The 22,194-nt window shown below is 36.1% G+C and overlaps 2 protein-coding genes across 4 annotated transcripts in view; both read left to right on the top strand.

Annotated features, from left to right (window-relative positions):
• LOC127851894 (translation initiation factor eIF-2B subunit gamma-like) overlaps positions 1-22,194 on the top strand; it is a 488,689-nt gene that overhangs the window by 98,118 nt on the left and 368,377 nt on the right. The gene's annotated exons all lie outside the window — the stretch shown is intronic.
• LOC127851896 (trafficking protein particle complex subunit 5-like) lies at positions 1,163-21,130 on the top strand. The gene is made up of 7 exons (XM_052385850.1): positions 1,163-1,270; positions 13,287-13,375; positions 15,231-15,357; positions 16,030-16,087; positions 16,536-16,595; positions 17,557-17,621; positions 19,629-21,130. The coding sequence occupies exons 1-7, from the start codon at positions 1,205-1,207 to the stop codon at positions 19,725-19,727; spliced, it is 564 nt and encodes a 187-aa protein (XP_052241810.1). The 5' UTR covers positions 1,163-1,204; the 3' UTR covers positions 19,728-21,130.

The following is a 22,194-nucleotide window of genomic DNA, read 5'->3' on the forward strand; positions in this document are numbered from 1 at the left end:
AAGAAAGGAAGAAGTTTATTATTTATTTATTGAACATAAGTAGATATTTATAAAGTATATACATGGTAGATATTTTGTGCATTATCTGTATATTTGTATAATTCCAATCTCCGTTACCAGAGAAGAAAAGCGCATATGTAGAAATGAGCCTCGCTCTGGGAAAACAGGGCTTAATGCAAGTGCGTAAAGATTATCATATAAAGTCCGCATAGGCAAATCAGGGACCACATTTTCCATCTAAAATGGAATACCGCTAAGAAGAGACTTTCTTTGCGCGAAATTTACCATAAAGCGGAAAGTGTCGTCCCTGATAAGCCTATCCGGACTTCAGCTTTCCAATATCGAGGCTACCTTTAAAGCGCGAATCTTTCAGGTTTATGTCATCAAAATAGTCTAGCATCTCTTGTATCTGTTAAACTGAATTATGCATAAAACATTAAGTATTCTGGTTGACTCGTAGTGATTCTGTTACAACGACTTATATATCTCGTTCCCATGACGTATCATGTCGCTACCACAAGAAAGCTATATCACTCCCATAAGTTTATAAGCCGCACCCCCGAGCTTGTAATGCCTTACACCACTACAACTAAGTCGTGTCCATGCTTTAGTTTTAACGCAACGACTTAAATTAAATTAGAGAGCATTAAACAACTAACGTTTTACGTACTGATGGCTTCATTACACTAAATCATGTTGTATCCCTCCGTTCTCCAAAGTAGTACTTATTTCTAAAGAGTTCCTTTCCTTTAAAAGCGACAAAGCGATCGCACTCATGCTTTTGTGATTATTTCCTGCATCATATGTGTGTCTGCAATATTTTGGTGCGTTGCACGTATTGGGGATTACGTAGAACGATGAACGTTTGGGGTGCGTTTATTGAAGTACGGGGCTTTGTCGAATTTTCACTTTCGAAACTCTCCGAGGGTGCTTGCCTTTGGGTGCATTTTACTTTCTTAAAAATTGCAAGACCATACATTTTGACGGCATTTCGGAAAGAAGACGGATTTATCTTTAATATGATACCTGTCTTATAAAAATTGATATATAAGAAATACAGGACAAATGCTTTGAAAGTTGGCGGTTTTATTATGGGACACTATGGCAAATGGCATTAGTGTATTTCAACCTAATTGTTTCAACTGTCATTTTTACGACTAAATTCTATTTCAAGCACTTAAAGCAAATGTAAACTTCCGGCAAAATGTCAGCAATACAGAGACAGAAAAGTAGCAATTTAGATAAGCCTTTAAGCAAAGGAAAGGCTGAGGTAATTGCATGTGTGATTTATCCTCGTTTCAGTTTGAGCTGATTTCAGGGGTGTCAATTTTCCGGATTATTCTGGAAAACCGGATTTGAGCCGTCTATGGTCGATTTTGAGATGAATATCAATCACTGAATCAGATGAGTTTGTTTAAGGGGGGGGGGATGTTGGACTAATTCTTTGAGTGTGTGATCATTTCAGAACCAATATTGTTATAGCCTCGTCGGCATTCGGGACGGGACATTCGCGCTCTGTACCGATTTTGCCCGGTCTTTTATTTATTGATTTCTGATTGGTAAGCGGCTGGCACCTACCTGTTCACTACTTTCCAAAAACCGTACAGTTCTACAAATACTGCAAATGTCCGCCATCTTGAAATTGTAAATTATCTATTGGCGAAGTAATGCACTGCATTATCATATTTTAAAACAATATGTCAACCAAATCAAATCAAATAAATTTTATTTTGAGTCGGCAAAGACAGTAACAAATAACATAAGCTGCAAAGCTTTTAAACCAACTATACAACAAATGTAAACAGTAAAACAAGGGTAAAAAAGCTAGATAAAAGAAAGACACATTTACATGGATATAAAAATACAAATACAACATCAAACAATACAGTTCAAGGCATACAACACTAATTTACTTGACAAATTTCTGACTTTCCTGCTGGTATTGCACTAGGAGGGGAAATGAAAGACATGGTACTATCATTATCATGGCACGCATGGGGTTAAATATATTTAAAACAGTTAAATATAAGTGTATAGATTTGCTGGACCAGCAGAAGAGTCAAATGCAACAGGTTATTTATAATGTACTGGAAGTAATACGGCATGAATTGAAACCAAAAGCAATATGCATATACAAACACAAATAAAACATATGAAAGTTTAAAAGCTGTGAAGGAAGCTGCTGATCTATTCCTGTGGATAGGACTAAAAACTGCAATAAGAGCTAGGAATAAAAAAATGAGCGCAAAAAGAAACACAAAAGTGCGACAAGATAAAATGTATCTAAGAACGAATATCACCTCAAATCAGATTTGGGGTGAACTGATCAGCAGCTTTCTCACCATAAAACAAGTAACATAGCGAACAACAAAACAGCTATGAGCACAAGTAACATAGCGACAAACAAAACAACTACAGTCGAAACTGACCTAACGGCCACCTGAATTTACCGGTCACCTGCAGACAACGGTCAGTCTGGAATCCCCCCGACGAAAAACACTCTATATTACACCTGAATTTAACGACCACCTGTCCATAACGGCCAACGGCCACTATATTCAACTCCGAAATTCATGTTTGAACTGAAATCAACGGTCACACATCAGTCGTCTCGAGTAGCGAAAATTAAAAACACTGCACATCATTTGTCCATCTATTTTGCGGTTAAAGCGTTTGATAGCGGTAATTTCCTTTGATATTATAAAAGCGGTCCGCTGCGAGTAAACAAATAATAAGGTGTTGAGAAGGTTTTTTTTCCGGGGATAATTGTGGGGGTTTCTTCAACAGAAAATATGTCAGAGTTTTTGACATGTTTAAAGTAATAATATTCGCTAATTATATGACCGCTAATTAGTACATTGTACTTACAACATTGAGTATCGATTTTAAAATAACATTTTCGGGTCATTCTTTAAAAGAGCTTTCAAGCGTTCACAACACTTTTAAAAGCAATCGGAATAATAAATCACGGAATAACAATAAGTGATTAACTTAAGTTCCTCACATTAGAGGAGCGAGTCAAGTGTTTGAAACTATTTGCATCTGGAAAAAGTTCGCGTGTAATAGCAAGTAAGCTCTGTGTTGGACGTACGCAAGTATAGAATGTGCTTAAGCGTAAGCGAGAAATTATGGAGAAGTATTAATCGAATGCAAATGTGAGTTTGAAGCCTTGTATTTGTATGAGGTTGTTGAATTAAAATGCTTTTTGTGTGATGTTTGCGTACGAATAAATTTTAACAAACGTTTTGCGTCTTTTTCTTTAAATTAGAACGGTACAATATCACCGTACTATTGGTTTATGAAAGCGAATCCGCTTTTTAGACTTGTACGGACGTGACGTCAACGGCACGTCACAAGTTTTATTTACTGAATGATCGAGATGCATGAGTAAACAATTACACTAGCGTTGATAAATTCATTGCTTTAGTTTAATAACAATATGAAATTAAATCAATCTATAAGAATAAGATGTTATTATGTATTATTCAATGTAAGTAAATTCTGTTATCATGCTTAGTTAACACTGTATGCAAACGACTGGGTGGGGTAACGAGGTAGCACTACTACCAACTGACAAACCATCTTAAAATTGTGATCCGAATTCAACGGTCACCTGTGGACAACGGTCACTTTGGCCATTTCCCTTGACTGACCGCTGAATTCAGGTTTGACTGTATGAGCAGGCACGGGCAAAACCAATATACTAAAGCAAAAATGAGATAAAGCGCAAAAATAAGGACAGCACAAGAAACCAATGAACAAAGCAAACCAATATACTAAAGCAAAAATAAGATACAAAAGCAAAAATAAAAAAATAAGGATAGCTAAAGCAACCATAACAAAGCAAAAGAAACAGTGTGGCATGCTTCTCCAGATCTGTGTGCCAGGTATGCGCGCCTATGTGACCTTGCATGCTGAGCATTTACATTCTTTGCCATTCCAGTGCGAAATAAAGCTCTTAAATTGATTAAAATAACTTGCTTTTCTGAAGCTTTCTGGCAAAGAATTCCACAGAAGTGCATGCCGGAAACTGTTGCTACAGAACTTTGTTGATTTAACCTGAGGAATCTCTAGACAGTTGGAGTACCTGAAATAATAACGAGAGTCACGTTTAATAACAAGGTCATTTAAAACAGGGGGTGCCATATTATTGATAATTTTGAAAGTTTCAAGTGCCATGACTCTGATTCTCCTAATATACAGGCTAGGTAGATTTGCTTTTCTAAGTAATTGATCATAGGAAATAATATAATCATCATATACAAAACAGAGCGCCCTTTCCTGTATTTTTAGCTCACCTGATTGCTCAGGTGAGCTTTTCTGACCGGTCTTTGTCCGTCGTATGTCCGTCCGTCCGTCCGTAAACATTTGCTCGTAAACACTCTAGAGGCCACATTTCTTGTCCCATCTTCATGAAACTTGGTCAGAAGCTTTGTCCCAATGAAATCTCGGCCGAGTTCGAAACTGGGTTGTGCCGGGGTAAAAACTAGGTCATTAGGTCAAAAAAAAGAAAAACCTTGTAAACACTGTAGAAGTCACATTTCATGCCCAATCTTCATGTAACTTTGTCAAAATGTTTGTCTTAATGATATCTTGGTTGAGTTCAAAAGTGGTTCCAATCTGTTGGAAAACATGGCCGCCAGTGGGCGGGGCAGTTTTCCTTATTTGGCTATAGAGAAACCTTGTAAACACTCTAGAAGTCACAATTTTTGCCCAATCATCATGAAAGTTGGTCAAAACATTGGTTCAATTGATGTCTCAGAAGAGTTCGAAAATGGTCGAGATCGGTGAAAAAACATGGGTGCCAGTGGGCGGGGCATTTTTCTCTATATGTATATAGTGAAAACATGTGAACACTCTAGAAGTCACATTTTTTGCCCAATTTTCATGAAATTTGGTCAGAACATTTGTTTCCTTGATACGAGAGTTGAGTTGGAAAATGGTTCCGGTCAGTTGAATAACATGGCTGCCGGGGGGGAGGGGGGGCAGTTTTCTATTAATTTATATATTATAAAAAAGCTTGTGAACACTCTAGAAGTCACATTTTTTGCCCAATCATCATGAAACTTGGTGAATAGATTTGTTTTATATATATCTCAGATGAGTTTGCAAATGGTCCCGATGGGTAAATAAACATGGCTGCCAGGGGGTGGGGCAGTTTTCCTTATGTGACTATATATAGAGAAACCTTGTGATCTAACACTATAGAAGTCACATTTTTTGCCTAATCATTGTGAAACTTGGTCAATACATTGGTTTTATTGATTTCTTGGACAAGTTGGAAAATGGCTCAGATCGGTGAAACACACTTTTTAGCTCACCTGATTGATCAGGTGAGGTTTTAGGATTGGTCTTTGTCCGCTGTCCGTCCGTCCACATTTGGTTTGTAAACACTCTAGCATTCACATTTCTCAAGCATTCTTTATCAAAGTTGCTGAAAGATCTTAGTCAAAGTCAAGTTTAATGATGAGCAAAATCACATAATTAATGCCATAATTATTGCCCTTAAATTGTCCAAATTTTCCTTATATTATACAAAATCCTTGTAAGCAAAGTTTGATGTTTGGGGGGTCAACTCAAAATATAGGTCACCATTTCAAATCTTACAAAAACAAAAACACTCCCTACGCCAGAGTTTTGGTTCAATAATGATGAAACTTGACAAGGATGTTTGTCTGGTCAATATCTAGGTCATGTTTGACATTAGGTTAAGATTGAATGAACCGACTCCTCTCAGGTGAGCGAACTAGGGCCATCTTTGCCGTCTTGTTTTCATTAAATGGACAAATGGGCGGTATTTCCCTATGTGTAGGCAAATTTTTCCTATAACACAATTTTAAGTGAACAAAAAAAACCATACAATCATTAAAGGCTGGTTCTATAAGAGTCACAGGGTCAATGTTTTAGAAGTATTAAAATACATGGTTGACTGAACACGCTTTACAGCTTAGAGCTAGGTCCGTGTATTTTAGAAACATCAAAACAGTTTTTTGTAATGTATACATTTATTTCAGAAAAATATAATACCCTACTAGCCATTGATATGCCCTTTTAAAATAAGGTATCGACAATGGATTATATGCATGGCCTTTGTCCGACTGTCTGTCATTATCTTTTTGATGATTGTCCCTCTTCAAGTGCTATTGCAACATAGTATATCTTTTCACAGCTTGCAACATGGTATACCTTTTCACAGCTGTCACTATTGAAAACTTTGAACAAATATAAGCAGCAGTAGGTAGGCATGTGTCCCTCACTTCAATGATATGGTTATATTTCGTGGTCAAAGGTCATATGCACCTTACTCCTATAAATATGAGGTCGGTATACATCGACCTCATATCGTTTAACGTCAATTTGCTGTAGCATCGTTCAGACATGAAATCATATCGGAAGCTTTATCGGCTGCAAATTCATATAACAGCGCAGAATCTTCATGGAAGAGTTATTCAATATAAAAATATAAAAAATATATAAATTATTTTCCTAATTGCATTGGAAGATGTTTAATTAAAACTTACAAGTAATGCTATTCCTAATATGAAAACACTAGCTTTAGACTTGTGTTCTACATTTTAAAGTTTAAGTGCTGAAACCTAATTTTAGTGCATTTTTATTTGAAAACTATGTAACTCATAGATATATTATTGCTTGTTTGTACAAAGATTCTTTTCTTTGTATAAGAATTTATTTGAATGTAAACTATAGCTTTTAAACCTGTGTCTCTTGTTAATGCAATATTTTTCTATCGAAATGTGATTTTTTGTATTCTTCGCTCTTCACTTGCTCGAAAATGTTCCTGTTTTCAAAAAAAAGTTTTTTTCGCTCACCTCTTCAACTTTTTTTCAAAAAAATCCGTAGAGCAACAAATCAATTTGGAGTGGCTTTATGCTTGTTTTAAAGTATATATGTATGTAACTGTAGCTGATGTTTGGTTTGTTAAGTCACACCCACAACATTGATTGTATTCATTATTGTAAAGCCGTGATAATATTTTATAAGAAAATGACACTGATATTATGCTTGTTTTTAAGTATATATTATAACTAAAATCCAATAGATATACAGTTAATAAAGCATAGATAAAATGAGATTGACAGATTCATTGTTTTTTAGCTCATCTGTTTTTTGAAAAAAAAATATGAGCTATTGTCATCACCTCGGCTTCGGCGTCGGCGTCCGGTTAAGTTTTGCGTTTAGGTACACTTTTCTCATAAAGTATCAATGCTATTGCATTCAAACATGGTACACTTACTTACAATCATGAGGGGACTTGGCAGGCAAAGTAAGATAATTCTGGCTTGCATTTTTACAGAATTATGTGCCCTTTTTATACTTAGAAAATTGAAAATTTGGTTAAGTTTTGTGTTTAGGTCCACTTTTTTCCTAAAGTATCAAAGTATCATTGCTTTCATACTTGCAACACTTACTAACTATCGTGAGGGGACTGTGCAGGCAAAGTAATGTAACTTTGACTGGCATTTTAACAGAATTATGTGCCCTTTTTATACTTAGAAAATTGAAAATTTGGTTAAGTTTTGTGTTTAGTGTTCATTTTGACAGAATTATGTGCCCTTTTTATACTTAGAAAATTGAAAATTTGGTTAAGTTTTGTGTTTAGGTCCATTTTTTCCTAAAGTATCAAAGCCATTGCTTTCATACTTGCAACACTTACTTACTATCGTAAGGGGACTGTGCATGCAAAGTTATGTAACTCTGACTGGCATTTTGACAGAATTATGGGCCCTTTATACTTGCAAATTTGGTTAAGTTTTGTGTTTTGGTCCACTTTACCCCTCAAGTATCATAGATATTGATTTTATACTTGGAACACTCGCAAACTATCATAAGGGGACATTAAAGGACAAGTTGCATAACTCTGGTTGTCATTTTTAGCGAATTATGGCCCTTTTTTGACTTAGTAACTTTGAATATATGGTTACATTTTGTGTTTAGATTCACTTTACTTCTAAAGTATCAAGGCTATTGCTTTAAACTTTAAATACTTTCATGCTATCATGAGGGTACTGTACCTGACAAGTTGAATTTTACCTTGACCTTTGAATGACCTTGACTCTCAAGGTCAAATTATTAAATTTTGCTAGAATTACCCCCCCCCCCCTGAATCCCCCCTCAATCCCCCCATTATTTTCTTTTTAATTAAAGATCATCTACTAAATAGACCCACCCCCATCCCAAATTTTTTTTTAAGCCCCCGGTAGGGTGGCATATAGCAGTTGAACTGTCCGTCAGTATGTCAGTCAGTCTGTCTGTCTGTCAGTCCGAAAAAAACTTTAACATTGGCCATAACTTTTTTACTTTTTAAGATAGCAACTTGATATTTGGCATGCATGTGTATCTCATGGAGCTGCATATTTTGAGTGGTGAAAGGTCAAGGTCATCCTTCAAGGTCAAATGTCAAATTTATGGTGTCTGTCCGTCCGAAAACTTTAACATTGGCCATAACTTTTTCAATATTGAAGATAGCAACTTGATATTTGGCATGCTTGTGTATCTCATGGAGCTGAACATTTTGAGTGGTGAAAGGTAAAGATGAAGGTCATCCTTCAAGGTCAAATGTCAAATATATGGTGTCTGTCCGTCCGAAAACTTTAACATTGGCCATAACTTTTTTAATATTGAAGATAGCAACTTAATATTTGGCATGCATTTGTATCTCATGAAGCTGCACATTTTGAGTGATGGAAGTTCAAGGTCAAGGTCATCCTTCAAGGTCAAAAAAAATAAAAATTAAATTGACGTTCTCATGAAGCTGCACATTTTGAGTGGTGGAAGTTCAAGGTCATCCTTCAAGGTCAAGGTCATCCTTCAAGGTCAAAGGTCAAAAAACAAGTAAAAAATTTCATAGCGGCATTATCATGAAGCTGCACATTTTGAGCGGTGGAAGTTCAAGGTCAAGGTCATTCTTCAAGGTCAAGGTCATCCTTCATGGTCAACGGTAAAAAAATAATCAAAGCGGCGTTATCATGAAGCTGCACATTTTGAGTGGTGAAGGTTCAAGGTCAAGGTCATCCTTCAAGGTCAAGGTCATCCTTCAAGTTCAAAGGTCAAACAAAATAAAAACAAAATCAAAGCGGTGTTATCATGAAGCTGCACATTTTGAGTGGTGGAAGTTTAAGGTCAAGGTTATCCTTCAAGGTAAATTTTTTTTTTTTAAATTCAAAGCGGCGTTCTCATGAAGCTGCACATTTTGAGTGGTGGAAGGTCAAGGTCATCCTTCAAGGTCATGGTCATCGTTCAAGGTCAAAGGTAAAAATAAATAAATCAAAGCAGCGTTCTCATGAAGCTGCACATTTTGAGTGGTGGAAGTTCAAGGTCAAGGTCATTCTTCAAGGTCAAGGTCATCCTTCAAGGTCAAAGGTCAAAAAAATAATAATATTTAAGTGGCGTTATCATGAAGCTGCACATTTTGAGTGGTGGAATTTCAAGGTCATCCTTCAAGGTCAAGGTCATCCTTCAAGGTCAGAGGTAAAAAAAATAATATTTCAAAGCGGCCTTCTCATAAAGCTGCACATTTTGAGTGGTGGAAGTTCAAGGTCAAGGTCATCCTTCAATGTCAAAGGTAAAAAAATTATAATAATTTCAAAGCGGCGCAATAGGGGGCATTGTGTTTCTGACAAATACATCTCTTGATTTTTTCAAACATGGTTAAAAAACACAAATATTTATTTTTATTATTTTATTTTTGAAATACTGTCCAACCATCCCACCCAAGAATCCCCCCCCCCCCAATTGTTTTTTTTGTGTGCATTTTTTTGCATTTTTGGAAGAAAATGTAATAAATGACCACACCCCCACACTATACACCCCGCTGTCTACTCCACCCCTCCCTCCTTTGTGATTGAAATTGAGATAGGTCCCTACACCTTTAAAAAGAAAAATAGATGAGCGGTCTGCACCCGCAAGACGATGCTCTTGTTTCCCTTCAGTACCGTTTTGCTAAAAGTCTGTTTTGGCTATTGTTTTTTTAAGGAAAAAATGGTGGCTATTATTTTCTGAAGACCAGTGTGAGCACTGGTTGGATCTTTAGACAAAGACAAGTTTCATTGAAACCTGTTAGGGGAGTACATACTTTTCCTCTCCCTAGTTGGTTCTGGAATGATCCCTGCTAAACATTTTCTCCACTTCACCTTATTTTGATTTCAGCAGCATTTTTTTTTTTTAACTTAAAACCGTCATTTGTCTGTGTTAAAATGTCTGAATTGCTTTAAATGTTTCTAATGACTTTTCAGGTTTTATTTGTATTTAACATTATCTTAGCGTTTAAAATCATCTAGTGCTTAATTAGTGCCTAAAATCATCTACAATAAAACTGGAGTAGCATTACATTTATGTGTATTTTTGACGCAACTGTATCTTTAATACATGTGTAAATAGTTTCTTTAATACATGTGTAAATAGTTTCTTTAATACATGTGTAAATAGTTTCTTTAATACATGTGTAAATAGTAACAGGCTAATCTGTGATGATACTTTACTAACATGAATTGAGCCATGATACTTTACTAACATGAATTGAGCCATGATACTTTACTAACATGAATTGAGCCAAGGTTTCTTTACTAACATGAATTGAGCCAAGGTTTCTTTACTAACATGAATTGAGCCAAGGTTCCTTTACTAACATGAATTGAGCCAAGGTTTCTTTACTAACATGAATTGAGCCATGATACTTTACTAACATGAATTGAGCCATGATACTTTACTAACATGAATTGAGCCATGATACTTTACTAACATGAATTGAGCCATGATACTTTACTAACATGAATTGAGCCATGATACTTTACTAACATGAATTGAGCCATGATACTTTACTAACATGAATTGAGCCATGAAACTTTACTAACATGAATTGAGCCAAGGTTTCTTTACTAACATGAATTGAGCCAAGATTTCTTTACTAACATGAATTGAGCCAAGGTTTCCCAGAACAATGCCCAAACAATGTCTAGAGGTTAACCCTTGACCACTTAGATACTTATTTAACTCTTTAACACTTAGATACTTATTAAACCCTTTACCACTTAGATACTTATTTAACCCTATACCGCTTAGATACGTATAAAGGGTATGGGAAGGGTATGGAACTATTAAAACTATGAATTTGGGAACTTTACTGACAAGTTCATAGAAAAATGTACTTATCTACAGGCAAAAGTCACCTGTAAGCTGTTAACTTGCTTGTTTCATGATTATCTCTTTTATTTTTGTCCCCAACATCAGCTGATGGAAAGAGGCTTATAGTCAATTGTTCACCTGTCGGAGTTTAGTTTAAACCTTTTTATTTAATCTTGGTTGCATGAAAAGCAAAACGTTTCTTGTAATGCTCATGAGTCTGTCCCCTTTGTCAAACTAGTCCTTGGTGTATTTGGGGTAGATCTGTCCCCTTTGTCAAACTAGTCCTTGGTGTATTTGGGGTAGATCTGTCCCCTTTGTCAAACTAGTCCTTGGTGTATTTGGGGTAGATCTGTCCCCTTTGTCAAACTAGTCCTTGGTGTATTTGGGGTAGATCTGTCCCCTTTGTCAAACTAGTCCTTGGTGTATTTGGGGTAGATCTGTCCCCTTTGTCAAACTAGTCCTTGGTGTATTTGGGGTAGATCTGTCCCCTTTGTCAAACAAGTCCTTGGTGTATTTGGGGTAGATCTGTCCCCTTTGTCAAACTAGTCCTTGGTGTATTTGGGGTAGATCTGTCCCCTTTGTCAAACTAGTCTTTGGTGTATTTGGGTAGATCTAAAGAACACCCTTGGTGTATTTGGGGTAGATCTAAAGAACACCCTTGGTGTATTTGGGGTAGATCTAAAGAACACCCTTGGTGTATTTGGGGTAGATCTAAAGAACACCCTTGGTGTATTTGGGGTAGATCTAAAGAACACCCTTGGTGTATTTGGGGTAGATCTAAAGAACACCCTTGGTGTATTTGGGGTAGATCTAAAGAACACCCTTGGTGTATTTGGGGTAGATCTAAAGAACACCCTTGGTGTATTTGGGTAGATCTAAAGAACACCCTTGGTGTATTTGGGGTAGATCTAAAGAACACCCTTGGTGTATTTGGGGTAGATCTAAAGAACACCCTTGGTGTATTTGGGGTAGATCTAAAGAACACCCTTGGTGTATTTGGGGTAGATCTAAAGAACACCCTTGGTGTATTTGGGGTAGATCTACAGAACACTCCCACAGTGGGAATCAAACCCATGACCTCCCAGGTGCTAGACAGAGTATGCAATTGTACTCAAAGAGGATTACCCTGAAAAACAGGTGTAATACATGTATCATTCTTACTCTTATAATATTGAGAAGGTCCCAAGTCTTGATAAAACAAAAATGCCATCTTACATTAAAACAGATTGATACAAAGATTTTATACTTGCATTGAAATAATCAGCACTCTCAACGCTCTCACATTATTAAGATAGTGACATTAAACTATTTTTGGACTTAATTCATTGATTAATTGAGAAAGTCCAAATTCTTTATTCTCCCCTAATGCGGTGCTTTTCTTTCATCAATAATACTGCTTACAAAGCAGTAAGACACATCCACAATGCGTAACCTCATTTTCACATACTTTTGGATCAATTCATAAAGCCAATATTCCTGATTAAGGAATTTACCATTCATTTAACATAAAAGCTGCCTACATGATACTAAAAAGCAAAGATTTTTACATTCAACACTACATGTATGCACACTCACATCCCCTGACCTTATTTTACCTTGACATTGAGTTGACTCTATTTTGTACTGAGACTTATTCAAATGGAGCGATGAATTGATATAAACACTGCTTACAACCTTGGCAACATTATCTATTGATGGAAGAATCTTATTTTGTTCTGTGCCATTAATCACTCAAAGACGTGATTCTCAATCTGGTTTGTTAAGATAATTTAATTGTTCAGATAAATGTCGCCACATGTTTTTGTTCATTTGAGATAAATGTCGCCTCATTTTATTGTTCGTTTCAGATAAATGTTGCCACATTTTATTGTTTGTTTCAGATAAATGTCGCCTCATTTTATTGTTCGTTTCAGATAAATGTTGCCACATTTTATTGTTCGTTTCAGATAAATGTTGCCACATTTTATTGTTCGTTTCAGATAAATGTTGCCACATTTTATTGTTCGTTTCAGATAAATGTTGCCACATTTTATTGTTTGTTTCAGATAAATGTTGCCACATTTTATTGTTCGTTTCAGATAAATGTTGCCACATTTTATTGTTTGTTTCAGATAAATGTTGCGACATTTTATTGTTTATTTCAGATAAATGTTGCCACATTTGCTTTGCTGTTTTCTGAAATTGTGCAGTATTGCCAGAACAGAGTGTATACAGTTCCAGAGCTTCAAAACAAGTAAGCTCTTATCAAGCCAGCTCTTAGTTAGCTCAATATAGCTCCAGCTTGCAGTTAGCTCAATATACATGTAGCTCCAGCTTGCAGTTAGCTCAATATAGCTCCAGCTTGCAGTTAGCCCAATATACATGTAGCTCCAGCTTGCAGTTAGCTCAATATAGATCCAGCTTGCAGTTAGCTCAATATAGATCCAGCTTGCAGTTAGCTCAATATACGCGTAGCTCCAGCTTGCAGTTAGCTCAATATACATGTAGCTCCAGCTTGCAGTAAGCTAAATATAGATCCAGCTTGCAGTTAGCTCAATATAGCTCCAGCTTGCAGTTAGCTCAATATACACGTAGCTCCAGCTTGCAGTTAGCTCAATATAGATCCAGCTTGCAGTTGGCTCAATATACATGTAGCAACAGCTTGCAGTAAGCTCAATATAGCTCCAGCTTGCAGTTTGCTCAATATACATGTAGCTCCAGCTTGCAGTTAGCTCAATATAGATCCAGCTTGCAGTTTGCTCAAAATACATGTAGCTCCAGCTTGCAGTTAGCTCAATATAGATCCAGCTAGCAGTTTGCTCAATATAGATCCAGCTTGCAGTTTGCTCAATATACATGTAGCTCCAGCTTGCAGTTAGCTCAATATAGATCCAGCTTGCAGTTAGCTCAATATAGCTCCAGCTTGCAGTTAGCTCAATATAGATCCAGCTTGCAGTTAGCTCAATATAGCTCCAGCTTGCAGTAAGCTCAATATAGCTTCAGCTTGCAGTTTGCTCAATATACATGTAGCTCCAGCTTGCAGTTAGCTCAATATAGATCCAGCTTGCAGTTTGCTCAATATACATGTAGCTCCAGCTTGCAGTTAGCTCAATATAGCTCCAGCTTGCAGTTTGCTCAATATACATGTAGCTCCAGCTTGCAGTTAGCTCAATATAGATCCAGCTTGCAGTTAGCTCAATATAGCTCCAGCTTGCAGTTAGCTCAATATAGATCCAGCTTGCAGTTAGCTCAATATAGAACCAGCTTGCAGTTAGCTCAATATAGATCCAGCTTGCAGTTAGCTCAATATACATGTAACTCCAGCTTGCAGTAAGCTAAATATAGATCCGGCTTGCAGTTAGCTCAATATAGCTCCAGCTTGCAGTTAGCTCAATATAGATCCAGCTAGCAGTTAGCTCAATATACATGTAGCTCCAGCTTGCAGTTAGCTCAATATAGCTCCAGCTTGCAGTTTGCTCAATATACATGTAGCTCCAGCTTGCAGTTAGCTCAATATAGCTCCAGCTTGCAGTTTGCTCAATATACATGTAGCAAGAGCTTGCAGTTAGCTAAATATAGATCCAGCTTGCAGTTAGCTCAATATAGCTCCAGCTTGCAGTTAGCCGGATATGCAAACTATTTGCAGTTTTAAAAGAACCTACCCAACATGTAGATGGCATGTTGTGTGAAAGACCTGTGTCCCTAGTGTTACAAAAACTTGGTAATTGTTCTCAATTTCAACCTATTATTACTGATTAACAAAATGGAATGTATACTTAATGCAATTAAGTTTATTTTTATGTCTGTAGAATTGTATATTTATCTCCTGTTTATACAATTTTCTTTTGCTTTGTGAGTCTGTGTTAAATACTCTAAGAATTGTCTTTCATCAATCTTTGAACTGGTTTTTCTTTCAGTGCTGGAACCGAATTTTGAAGGCCTTTGCAAACAGTTTGGATCCAGATGTGACGCCACAGAACATCTGGATCCAAACTGTTTGCTATTCTGATAGTATTCTATGAAAAGAATCAAAGAAAATGCAGCAGACTACATTTTAGCAGACGACAAATTTCCAAGCATGCAAAGGGTTAAACTGGTTTTTCTTTCAGGCTGTCAGAGCTTGGTCAGCATGTAGGCAATCACCTGCTAGACGTTCTGTTCCTGCGAGAGCGCGGCTTCAAACGTGAGACCAAACACCTTCAGATGCTGCTCTTCATCAAGGGGACGTTCTGGAAGGTCAGTACTCACGCACCTTCACAGTTAGGGGACATCATGTCAAGCAAACCTGCTTTATTTAACCCTTTACCACTTAGATACGTATTTTGACAAATTTGTACCGTTTAATTTAATTAAAGACCATTCTTAATGGATTAAAATGTTAAAGACGTCATTTCCAACCCTATCGAGCAGTAAACAGTATAAAACCTGAATTGACTGCCAATTACTCACAGACTGTTCTGGTTTTATGCTGTTTGCAAATAGCCATTTTCACTTTGGTTCTGAGTGGGAAAGGGTTAAATTGATTGTGATCTACAAAATGTTGTTATTGAAGTAAAACATAAAATGTTAATCAGTATGCTTATTAATAGTCATAATTTGCATGAAAACATAATTTTGGAATTATGTTCACATAATTGTTATTGTTATAGACCTTTTAATCTACTAAGAAGTTTAATACTTGATATGTTAATTAAAAAACTTGCTGTTTATCTGTTATCACTTCAGTGTAAGTTATAATTCTTTTAATAAAATTTGGTTTACAACTAAAAAATCTCCAGTGTTCAGTATGAAATCATTCACTGAGAGGACAAGAATGAGAAATGTCCATCACAGAAATGACATAACACGATATACGTTATACATTTTGTAATTTAAAATCAAAGCGCTGAAGGCATCAATGTTTTGCAGACCCTTTTTGGCAAGGATGCTGATAAACTGGAGCAGGCAAATGAAGACGCACGTACCTGTATCCTTTGCATGTGTGCTGGACTAGCATTGATCTATTCAAGATGAGAGCCGTTCTCTGTGAAAACAGGGGGTAATGCATGTGCAGAAGTGTTGTCCCAGATAAGCCTGTGTGGACTGCACAGGCTTATGTGGGACAACATTTTACTCACATTAAATTAAATCCAGTTTTCCTAGGGGCAATCACAGCATCTTAAAATCAGGATTTGTTTGAATATGGCCAGTATGTTTTCTCTCATATCAAATGATGAATTAGATAGAAATGTAATAGAAATGGAAATAACTTTTGTAAGTCTTAACAGTTAAAACTAAAAAAGTTGTTACTTTCTTATGCTATATCTCAGAAAAAGCAAATTTTCGTCTTTTTATAAATTCTGTGGTTTAACAGTTAAAGATCTTTAAGATTAAACAGTGTGTTGACCATATTACCTTCTTAACCTATATCTCAGATTATATCATAGAAAAAGAGTCATTGGTCAACAAATTCATATCTGTTCCTAAAGACAAAGGTAATCATATACAATTATATGTTAAAAATAATTTACTAATTATGAACAGTTTTGCTAGTTTTCAAAATGTTGGAGTAGTTTAAGTACTTTATGTTTAAATTCTTGACTTAAGGCGCACATTAAATTTTGACAACTGGAAATGCTTGTGTCTTCTCTACACAATTTGCAATATATATGGGGAGTGCTCTGTGAAAAGGGGTTTAATGCATGTGCATAAAGTGTTGTCCCAAATTAGCCTGCGCCGTCCGCGAAAGGCACACATTAAATTTTGGCAACTGGAAATGCATGTGTCATCTCTACACAATTAACAATATATATGGGCCATGCTCTGTGACAAGGGGGTTTAATGCATGTGTGGAAAGTGTAATCCCTGATTAGCCTGTGCAGACTGCATTTGGGATCTAATCTGGGAAATACTTTACGCACATGCATTTATTTCCCTTTTCACAGAATGAAGCTCATATAAACATCAGTGCTTTAATAGAAAGCTTACTTGATATTGCCTATGGATTATAAAATCAATTTTGTCTTCAAACCAGATATGGATGATGTCAATTATAGATACTTAGCCTTATTTCTCTCATCATCATCAACCCCAGTACAAATATTGATTGTTATACATGTATACGAGTCGTTTAAGAACCAAAGATCTTATTGTAAGCCACACTATGGGAAAATGGGGCTAAATCATGATCGTAAAGTGTCGTCCCAAATTAGCATTTGCAGTGTGCACAGGCTAATCAGGGACGATGCTTTTATTTAATTTTTTGTTTAAAGATGTCCCTTCTAAATGGAAAGCCAGTTTATGCTGAATTTTGTTGTTCTCCCTGATAAGTCTGTGTGGACTGCAAGGGCTTATCTAGGACGACACTTTACGCACAAGCGTTAAGCCCTATTTTCACAGAGTGCAGCTTAAGTAAACATTACGTTTAAATAATCTAGCATGCTGATCTTGTTTTAGGAAGTTTAAACTGTGCATCATTCACTGCTGGGATTATAGAGGCAGTTCTCAATGGGGCAAACTTTGTAAGTAGCTAACAGTTAACTCTTTCAGTGCTGGAACCGAATTTTGAAGGCCTTTGCAAACAGTTTGGATCCAGATGAGACGCCACAGAATGTGGCGTTTCATCAGGATCCAAACTGTTTGCTATTCTGATAGTATTCTTTGAAAAAAGAAAATGCTAATTTTAGAAATTAAGCAGACAATATTTTAGCAGAAGACAAATTTCCCAGCATGCAAAGGATTAATATTGTGGTTTGAAGTTGCATAATCAAGGCTGCTGGGTTTGTAAAAAGGATTTATTATATACCTGTTTAATGCTTTTAACAAAATACAGGTTGAATCAATCATTGAAATAAAAAATCCCGTATTACGCTACTTGCTGTTTCCAATTCCATATTACCATATTAGCCGGACTACTTCGACCCATTTAATGAAGTCACATTCCACGCAACGAAAATAGAAATATTTTATATTACGAATTATATTACGTAGTACATCGTGTGACGTCATTTCTGTGACGAAACACAATAGTTTTATCTAAACTCTATGGAATTTAAGGACCTGTCGGACGTGGTGTTTTTTAACAGTAAACTTTTTTTTTAAAACATTGAACAAATTCAAAACATATTTTGGAGTGTGTGTTTATCATGCATAAATGTATATTTCGATAGGAATACAATAAAATAGTGTGGTTTAAACTAAGTTTTGATAAAGACATGGAAGAAAGAAGTGGAAGTGCATATTGTTTCAACGTTTTTGTTATAAACATCGGATTAAAGTTGTCAACTTTATTGTTATAAACATAAGATTAACTATGGCATTAAGGTTAGCGTGTCGGAAGCCTGTGTTTTCCCGGTTCGAATGTTTACACGTTAATTTACATAAACTGTATTCATATGCATCTTAAATCAACTATGGCGTACCGTTTTAGTCATTGTTTTGTCAGTTTTGTTAAAGAAAAAAATACAATTGTTTTCGTTAGTTGTTGTATATAATAAAAGGAATATTACGCTAGTCAATTGTTCCAAGAGTTTGTATCACTCTCGTGGCTTGTGCTATTTCGCAAAACACTCGAGGCTCCGCCTCTCGTGTGATACGTCATCACACAAGCCACTCGAGTGATACACACTCTTGGAACAATTGACTGGCGTAATATTCCGTATATATTTCATTTTTAGCTCAACCATTCTTAGCTCGTGAGCATTATTCATGAAACTTGCTCTTAAAGGGGCCTTTTCACTGATTTTGGCATGTATTGAAGTTTGTCACTAAATGCTTTATATTGATAAATGTAAAAACATTGGATCTCAAAAGCTCCTGTAAAAAATAAAGAATACAATTGAAAAAATGGAAAAAATTAACCCTCAACAGGGCTCGAACCACTGACCCCTGGAGTCCTTGAGTAAGTCTGTCACTAAGACTACTCGGCCATCCATGCTCGTACAATGGAGGATGTATTTTATACTTTATATAAGCAATCCTCGTAGTTTCACATAATCATAATGTAACGACAAAACTCTTCAAATTATTTAATAGTTTCGTGTTGCAACGCTTTATAATTTCAGGTTTTTAAATCGTCAAAAGATGTTAATAATCTCAATTTTAGAGCATGGTCAATGTTCAGTATTACTGTTTCCACACAAATATCATAACTAAAACGAAAACTTGCGAATCTGAAACAACTTTTTTAAATTTTGTCAATTTACCAAAATGTGTGAAGGCCCCTTTAACGTTTGTTGTAAAGATTTCCATGATGAGTGAGATATGCCCGCTTGTTTAAAATAAAGTTAAACCATTTGAGCACTCAAGAAGTCACATTTTTTTGCCCACTTATCGTGCAAGAACATTAAACAATTTGGTATTAATCTTAGATGAGTTTGAGAAACACGTTTCGTTGATAAAAAATGAGCTTTTTTATTTTCAAACTGTTAAATAACCTAATATTTTAGTTAACCAGTGTGTGTGGAAAATATGTTCACCTTATTTAAGTGCCATCAGTTCCTGTATGCATTTCTGATGGTGTTTTTTAGCCGGCCAAGGTTACAGCCCACTACCACAAAGGCACCACGTTCATGATCAAGTTTGATGAGTCTGTTATTGCCCGGGACAAGCTTCTTGATGGGAAATGAAACAAATACAAAATGTAGAACAATGTATGAGCCTTTCTCTTGCAATATTGAGCTTAATGCATGTGCACAAAGTGCTGCACAGAATAGCCTGTGTAGTCAGCACATGCTAATCGGAGACGACACTTTTTGTCTTAACTGGAATTTTGCTAAGTAAAGACTACTTTGCAACAAAACATTCAGCAAAAGTCGAAAGTGCCGTCCCTGATAAGCCTGTGCGGACTGCACAGTTCCATCTTGGACAACACTTTATAAACATGCATTCAGCCCTGATATCCCTGAGAGCAGCTTAAATTGTTTCATATGAACAATCAATTCTGCACTGTAATTGTGTGTTAAATAATTTTGAGTGTACCGTTTTTTGTGTGGACATTTATTTGTGATTTCTTGCTATTTATTACTAATTATATGGCATTGTGTGTTTTATTATTTCGAAGAACAATCTATGACTTAAAATTGTTAAATAATATTTTGATACTGTTGTGCAATTGTGGCATTTAAAAAAAAAGAATATATTAAAAACATGCTTTGTTTACCTGAAAACAATGCAAGTTGTTCACTTGATACTTGATATGGGCAGTGCTATGTGAAAAGGGGGTTTAATGCATGTGCGTAACGTGTTGTCCCAGATTAGCCTGTGCAGTCCGCACAGTCTAATCAGGGAGTATGTATGATATTTTTCGTATAAAGAAAGTCTCCTCTTAGCAAAATCCAGTGTAGGCGGAAAGTGTTGTCTCAGAATAGCCTGTGCACACTGCACAGGCTAATCTTGGATGACACTTTACGCAAATCCCATTTTATAGATGCACATTCCACCTGAGCAAGAAGTGCAACACTCTGTTATTGTAATTAAAAAAGTGTATTGTCATATTGAAGGTAGGGTTTCAATTTGTCTCACACTGATTTGTCTGTTTTGTATTTTAAAAAGTGTATTGTCTAATTAAAGTAGGGTTTCAATTTGTCTCACTCTTATATGTCTGTAATGTATTTGACAGAGTATTGACCATATTAGACTCGTTCTCAGAAAATGGCTTAATGCACATGTGTAAAGTGTCATCCCAGATAAGCCTGTGCAGTTCGCAGAGGCTGAAGAGAGGCGACTTTTTCCACTGTTTTTTGGTATTTTTAGTTTGAAGGAAGTTTGTTCGTAGGGAAAATCTAGTTTAGGGGTAAAGTAACCCTCCTGATCTACCTGTTTGGACTGCACAAGCTAATCTGGGAAGACACTTAACTAAATGGATTAAGCCCCTTGATCCCAGAACGAGGCATATTTGAAGCTTGGGTTTTATATTTTAAGATTTAAACACACTTTGAATGACAAATTGACATAAAACATTTATGTTTATTACTGGGAAATTGTCTTGTCTGTGTTTTTTATATCCCTATTATAAAATATGAAAAAAACTTGACAATTTTTGCTGTCTTACTTTTTGTAGATGAATTGACCATGATATCAGTATAATCAAGGTGCAGAATTAACCCTAACCCTAACGGGGTTTTCGGGTGATTACACATGGGCTTTACAGAATGTAAACACACCGTTAAGAACGTTATTTTTGCAAATATCTCAAGTTGATTAAATTTATTTGCACAAATTGTGCATTAAAGACAGTTTTTCTTGCAGTTTGTGCCGATATCTTAAGGTATAAGAATTAGTCCTTGAATCGGGTCACACTTGGATTTCAAAGGTCAAATGCTTGTCCGGGCCATAACTTTGTTGTTTATTGCAAGACTTTAAAAGTATATGGCACATTTGTTCACCATTATGGGACGGTGTGTCACGCGAAAAAATTTCGTTGATATCTCCAAGATCAAGGTCACACGTTGAGTTCAAAGGTCAAAAATGGCCATTAAGGAGCTTGTCCGGGCCATAACTATGTCTTTCATTGTTAAACTTTAAAATCATTTCGCACATTTGTTCACCATCCATGGACAGTGTGTCACGCGAAAGAATTACGTGGATATCTCCAAAGTCAAGGTCACACTTAGAGTTCAAAGTTAAAAAATGGCCATGTATGAGCTTTTCCGGGCCATAACTATGTAGTTCATTGTGAGATTTTAAATCATTTGGCACATTTGCTCACCATCATTGGACAGTGTGTCGCGCGAGAGAATTACGCCAATATCTCCAAGGTCAAGGTCACATTTTGAGTTCAACGTTTAAAAATGGACATAAATGAGCTTGTCCGGGCAATAACTATGTTGTTCATTGTGAGATTTTAAACTCATTTGGCACATTTGTTCACCATTATTGGACGGTGTGTGGCGCCAAAGAATTACGTCAATATCTCCAAGGTCATGTTTCACACCTTGAGTTCATAGGTCAAAAATGGCCATACATGAGCTTTTCCGAGCCATAACTATGTCGTTCATTGTGAGATTTTAGAATCGTTTGGCACATTTGTTCACCATCATTGCAAGGTGTGTCATACTAAAGAATTACCTCGATATCTGCAAAATCAAGGTCACA

This window comes from Dreissena polymorpha, chromosome 11 (assembly GCF_020536995.1).
Source record: "Dreissena polymorpha isolate Duluth1 chromosome 11, UMN_Dpol_1.0, whole genome shotgun sequence".
In the NCBI taxonomy this organism is placed as follows: domain Eukaryota; kingdom Metazoa; phylum Mollusca; class Bivalvia; order Myida; family Dreissenidae; genus Dreissena; species Dreissena polymorpha.